At 39.4% G+C, this 15,282-nt stretch overlaps 1 protein-coding gene across 2 annotated transcripts in view; it reads left to right on the top strand.

Annotated features, from left to right (window-relative positions):
* The window catches only part of CPNE4 (copine 4), a 213,074-nt gene that overhangs the window by 191,973 nt on the left and 5,819 nt on the right, over positions 1-15,282 (top strand). For both annotated transcript variants that reach the window (XM_042816966.1, XM_042816967.1), the window contains exons 13-15: positions 7,341-7,392; positions 12,051-12,184; positions 14,338-14,574. In XM_042816966.1, the coding sequence (XP_042672900.1) occupies positions 7,341-7,392; positions 12,051-12,184; positions 14,338-14,574 (423 nt within the window). The remainder of the gene's footprint in view (positions 1-7,340; positions 7,393-12,050; positions 12,185-14,337; positions 14,575-15,282) is intronic.

The following is a 15,282-nucleotide window of genomic DNA, read 5'->3' on the forward strand; positions in this document are numbered from 1 at the left end:
TGTGTGAGGGAGAGCTTGCCATGCTTTCAGCTGCTGAAAGCCACACTTGCCTCAAGGACTGCTCGAAGAACTATGTTTTTGTGCCAGTTGAGGTATTTTCACTGGTTTGCTGGAGATAGCTGTGGAGTAAAATTCACAGCTCCTTTCTTAACCAAAGTGATCAGATTGTGACATTGATATGTTGGGTCATATCAGCATAATGGCAGCATACTGAATTTGTTAGACCCAAGCAACTGTCTCCTCATTTAATTGAGAAGCGTTTCAGGTGCCAGATGAAAGACGTATGTCTGGCTAGAAAGTGATTTCAGGGGTACTTTGTAACCAAATATTCCTACAATCACCTTCACCAACTGATCTGATGCTTGGGAAGAGCTAGTGTAAGGATACATTTCCTCATAAATACTCTTAAGAAAGTGAGAGACTTGGACGATTTAGTTGCCGCCATCTGTGTACATGGGTCTTGCATGATAACATGACCTGTTCTGACAGAGTCTGTGTATTACTGATCTTTTAGAGCAGGAAATCGGATGATTCAGGATCTTTGCATTTTGCGAAGTTTGTAAAACGCAATGGTAAACTTAAGATGGAACTACTTGCTTGAGAATTACTTGTGTGTGAGTAGACAAGTGGAGATACAACTGAGGGTCAGAATAATATCTTTAGTCTCCACCATGACAAATTGTCACAGAAAATGATAAAAAAGTGTTAAGACAATCAGCTTACTAATGTAATGAAACTTTGAAGAAGAGAAGAACCACATTGCAGAGGGATTAGCCTTTCTGATAAGTAATTAACTGGGTGTCTAGCAGGGGCACATCCAACTGGAACTGGATTAGGAATTAGCAGTCATTTGTGCTACTGTTCAATCCCTCCCTGTAACATGCTGCATAGTCCATCCAAATATCTGCATTCTTACATAAACCGTAACCTGTAGACCTTTAGAGTCCTTGCTTGGCTTTGGCTGCACTTCTGAATTGAAAGATTTGCTTTCTAAGAGTCTGAGGAGTCCACCGCAAAGTGATGTGTTAATGAGTCAAGACCAGTAATCCTGAAGATCCTTCAGTAATTTAGTCTACACTGGTATCATAAATTTAATTTAAAGCCAATAACAATTAGTGTTTTACATGGAATACAGCCAAGATGCATAGGAAACAGTGAAGAAATGGTTATAATTGAAAGTAACAAAGAAGAAACAAGAGTGCTCACACCTTGTTTATTGAAAGTTCTCTTCTGCAAAAATACGGTAACACTAAAGACGCCATGGCAGTAGTGTGGATCTCAGACTATTCAAATATTCTTTTGGTACTTGTGGTCAAAATTAATTCAAGTCATACATACCTTATATTAAAGGACAGCAGTGTCAGAACTGTGGTAAATCACATCTTCAAATCTAGTTGGAGTCATCATGAGAAAGTCTAAATGTTGTCTCTATCATGTGGATAAATCTGCTTTTCATTTTAATTTAGAATGCAGTTGAGCCTCCAATCCTAATTAGATAATCTAACCTGCCTATAGCACGTTGGTCTCTGCACACCAGCAGCTGCTATCTTTTATTTCTTTCGGTAGATGACAAGTTGCTAGGCCTGTGGAAGAAATGACTCCCACTACCAAGAGTTTCTAAGTAACCATGAGAGCCTCCATACAGCAGTAAACGTAAGACAAAGCAGCTTCCATAGAAGTCAGCTAAATGAAAGCTGACCAATCTATGCATGGCAATAACACAGTAATGGGAGGCCAGAGGAAGGCAGCCTGATAAAAACAGTGACCAAAGTGGACACAGTGGATTCAGACCTAATTTACATCATGCTCAGTTACAAGCTGTAGGAAAATGGGGACTGTAACTCACTATTCAGAATAAACCAAAGGTAATGAGTCTCCACTGTGCTGTTTAGGACCAGCTGAAGGCCACTACTTTCAGGATGGGCATAAGCTCTGCATTTTTTTGGCAAGGTTTCTTGGGTGCACTAGATCATGTGGGAAACAGGTGTCATTTTGTGATGTTATGTCAAACCAGTGCCTCCATTTCATACTCTCTTAGGTTGCTTCCATTAGCGTGGGATGGATGCTGGAGGGTAGCGTCCACCTGTCCATTTAGTAAGATTCCAGCTCCTCGCATCCTTTTAAATGTTACAATAAGTGCAATGTTTACTATGCCAAGCATTGTTTCCCATAGAAAAATACACCTCTCTTTACATTAGCACTTCAGAACAGCGACAGCATTCATCTTTGCTGGCTTCTCACGAATCTCCTCAGGGTGAACCTCTTTAAAAATATATTTTATATATTTTTTCTGCAGAATTTCTATGTCAAGAGCACACTGTTATGTTACAATGATTTTATTTTCCCTCATTTCAGCTCCAAATGAAACGTATCAGCTGTTAGCAGAAAAAAACAGCAGTTTCTTAGTGGCGTAAGGAATCTGTGGTAGTGAAGGAAGCAAAACATGCCATATAAAACATTCCTCATCAGTCTAGAGGTACTTCATCTAGTATTCAGCAATATGATCTTTTTTCCCCAAGACCTGACAATTACACCTGCATTTCAGAGAGCAAAAATATGTGCAAAACTTTTTTAAAAAAGATAGATTGTAAAAGGATGTGTAACAGATCAATGGCAAAAAACAGGATTTGTAACCCTCACATTGGGACCTGGATTTAGGCATGGAAGATGAACAGTCATGTACAAAAGGAATAAATGGGCAAGCATTGCCAAGCAGAAATGTCTACACTGTGATCTTAGCCAGAGACACAAGCTGTCCAGCTACCAAACTATTTAATTAATGAACATTGAGAAAATAATAGCTTCTAAGCAGTAGTTCTTTAAATTCTAATAAGACTAATAGTGTCTTAAGCTTTTGCAAAATATGCAGACATTGAGTATTTAATTTAAGGACTTGTAGTGGCTTAATCATTTTCAGTTTACTCACAGGTAAGTGTTCAACATTGTGCCTCTCAGCATTTATGCTTTTGTGCATATCTATCTGTTCGTAGATTTTTTACTGTCTTTATTTGAATGAATAAGAGGGAGTTTCTAAACATGACTGGATTTGTCACTTGTTTGTCACGTAGTTGCAGTATCGTCACTGTAGAGGTTTCTGCAAAGTCTGAACTCCCTGGGACAAGGAGGCAAATTTAAATGAGCTTAACAACCTCTGGGAAAAAAAAATAAAAGAAAAAAAGATTGCTAATTTTTAAAAGAATTGAGGAATCCCATTTCAGCATTTGCAAAATGAATGAAAAACATCTGTTTTCTAAGTCAAAACAGCTTGTTGCATCAAATATAGAAGTTCAGATAGAGTAAAAATGGATTTAAGAAAATGTGGAGGCTAAAATCGGACAATACATTTCGATTCAAGTTAAAATGTCTTTGTATAAGGCAGTTTGCCTTCCAACTTTCATGGTTGTTTTATTTGGCAGATTCCAAGGTAGGGGTTTTTTGGGTATTTTGAGATTGATTTGTAAAAGTGAATTTCATTAATCTCATGTTAAGGAAATAAGTTTCTAGCTATGTTAAATCTAGACGACTTTTCTACTAAAATTCTCTTACATGTGTGGAAGTATGTTTATGACTCTTGCAAGATACCATCTCATGGACACCGTCATGCTAGTTGACAGCTGCCTTTCTGTGTGCTTGTCTTTACATGTGTACAGGCAATGGAAGCATTGTATGGTGGTAAAAACAAACTGTACTATAATGTGCATCGGCAAAAATATTTTAGACTGCTTATGTAGTTGATGTATCCACAGAAGTGCTGTTGTTGTAATGGACTTGATGGTGTACTTACAGATCCCTAGAGCTACTCTGCTTATTTCTCTTGTTAAAAACCTTGAAGGAATTACCTGAGAAAAAAAAAAATTGTGCCTGGTACAGGAAGTTCCTGGAAAGCTGTGTTTTAATAATCCCATCTCTATGAGCTGTCTGCTAAATAATTTATCTGGAGTCCTGTAGAGAGAACAGATTAATACACAGCCAAGTGTAAGTAGGTTCCTTAGTTGGAGGCTTTGAGCGGTGCTCTGTGCTGCATGATAATGCCAGGCTTAATCACCTCTGCAGTCCTCAGTTTTTCTCTCCATTCCTTTTATGGATTGGTTTTAAGAGAGCAGGAGGGCTGAGCAGAGGGGTCAGCTAATTATTTGAAACTTAATCCAGGATGTGTGAACACAATCTCAGTTCTACATGGACTTTCGTTATTGTGGGGCTGAATTTCACTGCAACAAGGCCTGCAATTCTTTGCAAATTTCTCTGTTCCGTATAATGACATAAAGCAATAATTCTATGCTTGTATGATGTGAGGTATTCCAGAATGTCCTGACTCTTAACTTGACCATCATACAAATGACATTAATAGATTATATATAAGCAAGCCTGCTTCTGAACAGCCAGGTGTCTTGTTATGTTTCCCCTAAGGATATCCCAGTCTTCAGCATCTTTGATGTTCACTCTTTTTCCTCCTTTTCTCCATTAGCATATCAGTTCTAGGAGTGCGTAAGGGCTGTATCATTCAGTGTCAGAAAGATGCCATTTGTTATACTGGCTTTGGGCCATCTGACATCACTATGGTTTGCCTTTCATCCTCAGAAGCCTTGCATGCTTAACTGAATTTTAAAAAAGGGGGAGAATGAGTTCTGGACATTAGGAGAAACTGCTTTAAAAAGATCTGCTATTGGTTGGCATTGAGTAATGATTTCCTGTTTGTGAACCATCCCTGAGCTGCCTAATGAGTTTCTCTCCTTCACGTTATTCTTATATCTTGTTTACATTCTGATACATCTTTAAGAGAGCGTAGAAAACAACCATATCCTTCTTTATTCATTGTGTTTCTTGTCCTGCCTTTAGGGTAAATTGTAACACTGGTCTTGGTGAATGAGGATGACAGTGTATGAGGTCCACTAGCTGTAGGAGAATAGCAGCCATTGCTCAGACCCTATTATTTCTTGGAACATTTTGCACACTTTCTAGACTAATGCTTTCTTATTGGCCCAGACTGTTGCCTGTTCTTAAATAATAGGCTGGGTGCCATAGCTATGAACCAGATAAATTGTTTGTATTGTGTGATCCTGAAACTGTATAGCAACAAAAATGTCTAGCCCATGCTTGCATAGTGTGAATTAAATAATGTATTTATAGCTCTGGAAAAGAATTGTGGTGTTTCTTGTCCTGTAATTTGAAATGCATTAAGAATAAAGAAATAAAATCTCTGAAGAAGCACAGCATTGGAAAGATAAGCCTGCAATATATATATGTGCATCACTTGCTATTGAAATGCAGGTAGTATAAAATACAGAAAGCCTAAAGGAAAAGGAAGGCAATTGAAAAACAGAAAAATCATCTGTGAGTGAAAACTCACATAGCCATTCTTGACAGCTGCAATTACCTTTGGCCTGCAGCTGGTCATGAGACTGGCAGATACCAGCTGGGCAAGTTGTGCTGGGAGACATACAAGAGCAAGCCAGACAGAAATGCTCTGGAGAGCCTCTGAAGCATATCTGACAGCCCTGCTCTCCTGTGCCTTCTTAGTGAGAAACATGCATAGTGGCTCTCTGCATTATCTTCTATGGCCAAGAAGCCTGAATGGCCCATTTAAAACCCTTTGAATGAGACAGCTGATGCTCGTTGTAGACGTAATAAATTCCTGGCTAGGGCTGAGCTGGCTGAATGCTCTTCAGTGAGTTCTTGCTTGAGTCCTTGAATTTTCTCCCATCATAGTAGAGGTCCCACTTTATTTAACCTTTTAATAAGTAATGGTGAGCATCATCATGGTGAGCAAGACCAGCATATGATAGGAAAAATGAGCAGGACAAATATTTTAGTGATGACGAAGCTTCTGCTTAGTTCCAGCTAGAGAGACATTTGATGTTGCACACTGGAGAAGATTAGACTGATTTAAGTTAGCTGGATCTAAGGAATCCTATGAGACAAAATAAGAAGGACTTGGTACAATTGATGTGTAACATCTATTCACTGACCATTTTCTGTTCTATCTGTAGCGTATAAATGGAAGTCATCTAAACTAGGAGGTGAAACAGTGGCATCCAACAAATAAATCTTCCTGCAAATAATCCATGTCCCATTGCACAGGAAGTAAACAGGTTGCTTTCCGTATGCCTAGGAGTGCTGGCACTTCCAAATGTCCTACAGATAAAAAGTCTTAAAGATATGTAATTGTGTTAGACATATAAATGTTCCCTTTACTCTGCAGTGGTATACCTGAGCTCAAATTAGAAATTGCCTGCTTACACCTCAGCCGTGTGCATTTTTTGCAAACCAAAATATGTATCAATATGTTGTATATCGAAACAGAAATTGGACTTCATTCCAGACAATTGAAGGAGAATTCTGAGTCTGAGCTGAAGAGATCGTGAGAAATCGAGCCTCAGGCATCAAGGAATGGTGCAAAAAGGAATCTGGGGAGCAAATCAGACAAGAGCAAACGAGAAAATTAGAAAAGAGCATCTGAGGAAAATTTCAGTCCCAGTACATTTGTGCTGTGGTTGCAGATCTCTAATTGACATTTAAGAAGCCTGGAAACTGAAACTTACGTTGTCTTCCATTATTTATGCATTCAGAAGTCTTGTATTATTTTCTCAAACCACTAAAGATAACAATATACTGTTTTCTTAGAAAATCAGCAACATTTTTGTATTCATAGTGATGTATCTTAGAAAATTGCTTGGTGGTATTTCATTACAGACATATTTGAAGAGTGAGAAAATGGGATATTTACTAAACTTGAGGGAAAACTTTTTCCTTATTTTCCTGATTTCTCCTCCAACTACTCTAATTTCGTAACCAACTTAGATTTCTTGCATTTCTTACATTATTATCTCACAGTGGATCCAAGGGACTTCGTTGATCTCTTGGAGAATAAATTATATTCTCAATAAGCCTGTGGCCTTCAAATGAGAAACTGTTCACATGTAGAAGATTCAGAACAGGGCAGAGCATGTGCTGTAACAGGACCTTCCTTAGCTCTCCTGTGGTCTGTACACTAAGAAGTGAGAGAGCTTGCATTTACATCCCACCTCAGCAACGGGTCCCTCTTCTGTTGCTGCCATTGGTAGCCCAGTGCTGATGCCGTATTGATGTGATTTCTCATGTGCTTGGGTGTTTTTTCTTTGTGTTCTTTTTTCCTGTTTTTTATTGTTATTTTCAAGTTTGATTCCAGTTGTGGTACTTTGTTTTCACATGGAGTTCCATCTGGGCCTGTATTTCAAACTTTATGCTAAAAGCTTGAAAGATCTCTGGTTTAATGCAGAAAGAATGTAAAGGGTGTTTAATTCTGAGTTCTCTTTGAATAATTTTTCCAACTACAGTTTTCTCTTCTTTCCATTTATCTGCAGGTCTCCCATGATTTTGCAATCAATTTCAATGAAGACAACCCAGAATGTGCAGGTAACACATCAGGACAACCTTACTGCTGTATTTCTGCTGTGACAAAATCTGCTTCTATTTTTTATTGTATCCCCTGAACATTTTTCAAAGTGTTTCTTAAAGAAAGCAGTTCTGAAACCTAACAGATTTAAAGAGCCTTAGCAAGCGCCAAACATTAATGGCCTAAAAGATAGGTCCCATTGAAAGTACACAGTGTTGGATGCTTAGCACTGCACATCCCTGAATTGCTACATGTTGCTGAAAACTAAAGCCATGTTTTCTGTGTTCCTTTTGGATCTACAGCAGCATAGCTTGTGCAGCATTAGAGGAGCAAGACGTGAAAGGCAAGGCATGCTGTGCACCTCTGTAGTCGGACTCCCTCTGTTTACTGCCAGTTGTTTGGCAAGACCTGTAGCAACAGTAAGCTACTGCAAGTCAGCCCAGCACCAGAGTCAGAGCAGCAGCTGAGGATGAGTGTGAGAGAAGGAAGCATGGTTTCATGACAGCAAATGCAGCAGACAACTGTTTTAACACAGCATAGGTGATTGGTGTGTTCTAGCAATAATCACTAATCTTCAGTAGTCAGAGGGTAGATTAGTGTAGCAGATTTTTCTGTACATCATATGTTTTCATATGAGGTCTGTGGTTATTGATGCTGTCTGTAGAACCTCCTGCCACAATACTCACCATTTGTAAAAGGTGAGGATAACAGGAAAAAACAAGTCAGATTAGACTTACACATGCTTGAAAGTCTTGGTCAGATGATCATTGCTGTCTAAAACGCACAAGTTTTTTGTTCTCCCTTATTCTTTGCTGCCTTCAAAACACTAAAACAGGTGTCTCAAAATGCACTTCTCATTCAAATTTTTTAGCTGTTCCTTTCAATCCTTCTCAGACTTATTAGTGGCTTTCTTTCTGGCATGGTCTGCAGAATATGTTCGGGATGAAGATTAAGATGCCAGGGAATAAAGTGAGGAAAAGAAGAGAGGTTAAGCAGTTTGACAAAAAAAAAAAAGACATCATTAAAAATTTCAGATTTTGTGCATCTTAAATGAAAGTCCTGTCTTTTTGGTGCAGTAGGCATTCCAGCTTTGTCCGCACACTTGAATTTTTGGCCTACTCCAGCTTCAGTAGGTGAGGTGCTTGGAAAGTATTTGGGCATTTTTATGCGCACTCCACCTCCTTTTTGCCTCTGTTGAGTCCAAGGCTAATACTTCTATCATGCTGACATTGCTATACAGTTACGTGCATTGACTGAATGATGTTTATAGTATTTGAAAAGGCTGTCACACCTATGTGCTAACAGCAAGTCAGAGATTGGACAGCCAAACCTTCAGTTAAAGAAGTTACTATTCATTCTATGTGTAGAAAAGGAAATGCAGCAGTGAAAATGAGAGGAGATTAAAAAAAGGAAGAAGCTGCTCAATGATCTTCGCCCAAGCTTTATGTAACTTACTGTTTGTTATGTATTCAGTTGTTATATGTGCTTTGAATAAGAGTCAGCTGTGAAGTTAATCCATCATCTAAAAGGTGTAGAGCTAAGAAGCTGCAACCAGTTGGTCACAGCATGGAGGAAGGCCAGGGAGGGAAGTTTAGAGCATTTGTACACACATCTACAAGATATAAAAGGCTCTTCTGTGTACCATTTAAAATAATGTCCATCTGGATGAAAGCAAGAAAACAAGACAGACCAGAAAACATGTTGTTTAATCATCTGCTGCAGCTTGCTTATCATCTGCCTGTAATGAATGCTTGATCAGTTCCCACAGCCAGTTGTTCTGTGGTGTTTCTCTGACTTCCGTAGATGCCCACACTGCATTAGGTGGCACAGGCTGCAGTAACACCAACCTGTCATGTGAGGAGAAGATACTCTTTGGCCCGAGAGTGAGAGGGAGATAAAATGCTTAGTCACCACACTATTTTACCTTCTAATATTTAGTATACTTGCCACAAAAACACAGGAAAATTACTGAATAATATTTTACTTTAAACCAAGAAGCAGAGACTGGAACCAATATAAAGAGTATGTGTCTGCTTTGCTCTTGAGGAATGAAATCCCTTTCTTGTGGAAGTAGTGACCTTTTGCTGACACATAAGAGGTTTACGCATCACTCTACACTGAATAGGGATTGTGCTAAAATGTCAACTCTTTAATGAGCAGAGGAATGATTAACATGCGGATCGAGTGTTTCTTATTTCAGTAAATCCCTCATATCCTACCTAACTGAAAAAAAAATGTATATTTTTAATTCTAGATGAGAGGAATTCTTTCCTGAGATTCAGTCCACCAATCCCCTGGGGGACCTCAGCGGGCTTACAAGCCACATTTGTACAAATCTTCAGAAGCCCAACTGCAAGACCCTACATCTGGGTTGGAGCAAATCCAGACACAAATGCAGTAAGGGCAGAGAATAGATTGAGAGCAGGCGTGAGGAGAAGGTCTTGGGAGTGTTAGTGGGTGAGAAGCTCAACATGAGCCAACAGCGCATGCTTGCAGTCCAGAAAGCCAACTGGATCCTGGGCTTACTCAAAAGTGGCGTGACCAGCATGGTTAAGGAGGTGGATTTTGTAACCCCCAACAAACCCACCTAATATCTGTAGAGATAAGGCTAGTGCAGTAGGCCCATACAGGCTGCAATAACAGTTTGGACTCATTTGTAGAGATACCTGTACATTCAAAAGAAATGCATATTTTCAGTTTTCTTGCTTGTAAACTGAGAATATTTGATACAAAGATCAATGGAATGCATAAAATACAGATATTTGCACATTTTCCCCCTATTACCATTTCTATTCTGAAAAAAATAGCGTTTAACAGTTTTATGTTTAGTTTATTTATTCTATTTATAGTATAATATGTTTATGGTCTTATAGTTATTATTTACTTATTTACATATAATCTTATATCTTATAGTCTTTATTTTTTGAGGAAGAAAATGACAGCATCTAATCTGAATAAATGTTTCTACGCATCCATGCATTCTTCTACACACATATGTGCACATGCTTACACTGTATTTCATTAGAACTATTGAACATGGATTCTGAGTACAAAGGTAAAGGGATGAATTGTAAAGAAACGTACACTATTGGATTTGCCTAAAATGAAAGGGTCCAAGAAAAGTAAGCCACAAGGTAAACCACTCTCACATCCTTTTGGATTCAGATATAGGAGGAAGGCAGATATTTCTGAAAGATACTGAACCTAGACTATATACAAAGTATGTGTTTCTAGAACATGTTTATTTCTAGGATGAAAACAACCTCCTGACATGAACCACGCTAGATCTATTGGGACTACAGGGGACAAGCTTTATCTCATACTATTTTAATGTAAAAATTAAAATCACATTGTAGCTTGCCAGCATCTTAGAGAAAATTTATGAGGCCTTTGTGCAAGACCTGTAAGTATATATAATGAAAACTTAGTGACGTTAAAATTGGGAGTTCACAAAGGACCCATTTTGCAATATAGTTTAGTCACTGGAATTACCAAAGGAAATTTTGTACTTTTACTCTACATTTAAACAATTGTAACTATAATTGGAGAGTTTTATTTTATCTGTGAGCATTGCAATGGAATAATGTGTTTGTAACTATCTACAAAGAGAGAAGACCATATTCCTAATCATTTCATCATAGGAGGTTCAGGTGTATCATTGCTAAGTTATTGCAGCTCTCTTTGATTTCTTAGTAAAGGATCCACAGTCCTATATCCTGTAAACATGGCTGAGTAAAATCTCATGAGTGAGCCAGTCTTGATGCAAACCGCAGCTGGCTCAGGGGCTCACCGAAGCCATTTCTTTCTTCAGCTCCCTTTACACAGCTCTTCAGTCCGTCATTTTCTTTCCAACTTCAGACCTCTAATCCTCTAGGTCTGTTAAGCTGGGATCCTGTCTGTGGAGGCTAACGTGCATCACTTCAAGAAATGCTTCTTCTCAATGATTGAAAACTCCAATTCTTATTCTGTGATCTGTCAAGTGTGTCAGCAGAAGTCTGTTCTCCTTGGTCTGGCTATATATCTTGAAATGAAAAAGCCATAAGTAGCTAGTTCTCCATCAGAACTTACTGACTGAAGCTCATTTTTCTTAGACTGGAAAGCATCCTTCTATTTATTCCAAGATTTCACAGTTTTTGGTCACAGCTGAATTCAACCTGTAATTATGCAAATTCACCCTGAAAAAGTGTTTTTCTAGCACAAGGGAGTTAGGTATTTGCAAAGATGTTTAAGTTCCTTGACAGCTCTAGATTGTGAGTGCAAAGGGTAAGTTTGTTGGTAACTACCATGACAAGTAGAAATAAATATCTACCTGAAGACAAGGAAAGAGAAGCGTTTGAAAGGCTTTTAATTTGTGCCTACCCTTTTAGCATGAATGTTAGCTGGTGATCAGCAAGTAATCACTTACACCTTGAAATGAGAAGAACAAAACCCATGGCATTGCAAGCTAATACCTGGAAAATGGGCATTGAGCACTGCTGGGAAGAAGCATGGTGTAATGAATTACCTATTACAAACTAGGTTCGAGGCAGCTAGAGGCAGCTTCTCAGAAATTATCTCAAATTGTTAGTGCTTACTAACTGTGTGACATTTTGAATTTACTCATTAAGAACCTGCCTTTTATTTACACTTTAAACAAGCACGATATTGGTTATGTGCTCACGTTTGCTTTTCCTACCAGGAATACAAGGTGTTGTGGAGGCTTATCAGAGCTGCCTTCCAAAGCTGCAGCTCTACGGGCCAACAAACATTGCTCCCATTATCCAGAAGGTGGCAAAATCAGCATCAGAGGAGACCAACACCAAGGAAGCCTCGGTAAGGGCATGATGCTTTGTTCTTGGACTGTCTTGTAGGCCAACACAACAAGATCTTTCAGTGGATATTAATAATGCCTTACCAGCTTTTACCAACTACGTGCACAGAAGTCACTTTCAGTCTGTGGCAGCTGGAGCAGTGTATCTAACCTTTACATCTTTGGTAGTCATGATTCCAATTCTTACCCCACTGTTCTGTTTCCTGTAACACACTCATGTCTTCACAGAGGAAATATAAATGGCAGGACTAGGGTTACAAAAATGCAGCCTTAACTTTCATTATACAAGTAGATGAGTTCAGATGTTTCTCCACACAGACTACCTATTTTCAAGTATCTTGCAGAGACTGTACTGGAACTTTCTATTTTTGTCAGCTAGGTGTTTTGTTTTGTTTTTTTTCCCAACCATTCCTCTGCTACAGTAATAGTTTTCGTTTTACTATTGTGAACATGTAGTACTATGTGCCCTTTGGAAATAGGGAGACAAGTCTGTTAGCCTGCATCTGATAGATTCATGACAGATTTATTGGACTGTAAGACTTAAACGTGGATGGTGTGTAACATACCTCTACAAAATGGTTTAGGCTTACTTTTTTTCCTGTTTTTCAGACAGAATGGGAGAAAGTGAGATTAAGAGAACAAGAGAAAGTGTGTGAGAAAGTAGGTTTGAAACATCTACAAATGTAAAGCAGTGCTGTGGGAGTCAGGGATGTAACAGATAACTCAAATACTGCAGCAGAAAAATGCTCATGTATAGGAACAGAACAGAGATGCACATTGACATGCATCCCATTACCAGTTTGGAGCTTTCCCTGAGCCTCCCGTTAAGGCAGAATTTCCCAAACATTTCTTTTCATGACTCTGGGCTCATGATTGCCACTTCATTACAATTTGCAGTGTATTGATACTATTTAGAATCAGTCCTACAGTAGTGAATTGCTGTATTTGAATTTCCATACCCAGCTAATCTCGAGGTGGCTCATTCTGTTCCCACTGTTGTGTCTGAGCTATTAGGTAGCATTTAATAAATTGCTTCATTTTTCTAAACCTAAGCTTCCCTGCTTTCTGTTTGCTTGAACATCAAATTAACTTGTAGCATGATTCTTCAAGATGAAGTTACCTCTCTGTGTATTTTGTTTTACTCGTGGCGGGAGGTGATGAACAGAACTCTGTGTGAGTTTACATAGCTGTATATAAATAAACTGTAATGATGTTTTCTGTTGGTACTGCTTGTGCAGAGTGACCAAATTCTATGACCTGTTCAATTCTCTTATTAATGCACATTTGTTAGATGGCTCCAGCTGCCTAGCTATTCATAAAAGACCCATGTGAGAGCTGCTTTTTCCCATTACCAAGTGAAGATGTAATAGCCTATTTGATCCCAGTCCAGAGAGCCCTGGACTATTGGGAAAGAAATGACAAGCACAGAAAATTGCTTGCTCTCCTTTAGAGAATGAGTAAACCTCTCCTAACGGCTGCATGTAAAGTGTTTGAAAATGGATATTTTCCTTTTCTGCACATGCCCTGCCTCTTCTCAGGGACATCATCACTCTGCAGAGTACAGCAGACCTGCCATGGTGGGGTGCTTCTCCCACAGGTACCATTGGGTCACCCTGCAATTTGCAGATGGCTGCACCCATCCCACTTGCCTGTTAGCAAACCTCCTCTGCAAAGTGCTGTCATAACATCCCTGACACCTCTGCTACAAGCTCGTAATGCTTCAGTACCCCATTCCTTTCTGCCTCCCACTGGTTCCCAAGGGGAAGAAAATAATCAGAAACTGTCAGCAAAAGTGACTGTGCAGCAGATGGAAAATAAGGCTGGTGAGGATATCAGGACTCTTCCAGACTTCCCAGCCAAAGTCCTACTCTCTCTGCCCTAGCAGCTAGAACCCCTCTTTCCTTCACTGTGCATCCTTTGCCTCCCTCCAGGTCCAGGAAGTGACGTAAACTACAGCCAAGCTGCAGCAGAAGAAAAGTTAGCACTGATGAGGTTTGGATGGGAAATGCACTTAACATTTGCGTCATTATAATGGTTCTTTTCTCTTTTAAAAATCTGTGATGGACAGTTGTCAGAAAGAATTTTATACAGAAAAAAAAAAAAAAGGCTTTGAAAGATGAACTAATGGTTTTTATTTCTTATCCAACAACTTCAGCAATATTTCATCTTGCTCATTCTGACGGATGGCGTCATCACAGACATGGCTGACACCAGGGAGGCCATTGTCCATGCCTCTCACCTTCCCATGTCAGTCATCATCGTCGGGGTGGGAAACGCCGATTTTAGTGACATGCAGATGCTGGATGGCGATGATGGGATCCTGAGGTCTCCCAAGGGCGAGCCTGTGCTTCGAGACATTGTCCAGTTTGTGCCATTTAGGAACTTCAAACATGTAAGCTGACTTTTCCATCCGTTCTGCTGGAGTGAATGTATAAGCATGTAGTGTAGTCCCTGGGGCTAGGCTTAACATTGGTTGAAAAATGGTATATAAAGTATACGGTGTGTCAGTGGCATTATTATGTCAGAAATGAAATCAAAACAAATAAAAACAAATGCATAATGAAATGTTCTTCATGAGTGACATAGGTGGGAAAGAAGAGATGAGAAAATCCTTGTGCTTCTTGTGGTGCCCATCCTGATGTCCACTTCCTTTCTGATTTTAGTTTGCTTTTTCTCCCTGTCTTATTTTCCCTGAAATCTTTTTTCCATTCTGTTTTCATGCATTCTGCTAGGGCTATTATATTGCATTCCCATATATGTACATTGTCCCTTCACTTCCACAGAGAAATGAAACGGCCGCAGATTTGCACTCTGTGGTTTCCCCCAGGAGGGTGCTTACTTATTGACATTCAGATCCCTGAATTCTCAAAGTCAGAACAATCCACCCAGAGCATCCTGGTTGTCTGCAAACCTTTCCTCTAGTTGTGTACAAGAGCACAGCCAAGAAAGTGCTGCTACTAAGAGTTCCCTGTGCCTTCAGCCAGCTGTTCCCATGAAGCGCAGTGCGGTACAGGAGACACACTGGAGGAGGAGAGGTGACAGACCCAGCGCTGACTTGCCAAATTTGAAGTAATCCCTTGGCCATGTACTTTCCTCCTCA

This window comes from Centrocercus urophasianus, unplaced genomic scaffold, assembly GCF_019232065.1.
Source record: "Centrocercus urophasianus isolate 14NV4802_14NV808 unplaced genomic scaffold, USGS_Curo_1.0 seq_16, whole genome shotgun sequence".
Classification (NCBI taxonomy): domain Eukaryota; kingdom Metazoa; phylum Chordata; class Aves; order Galliformes; family Phasianidae; genus Centrocercus; species Centrocercus urophasianus.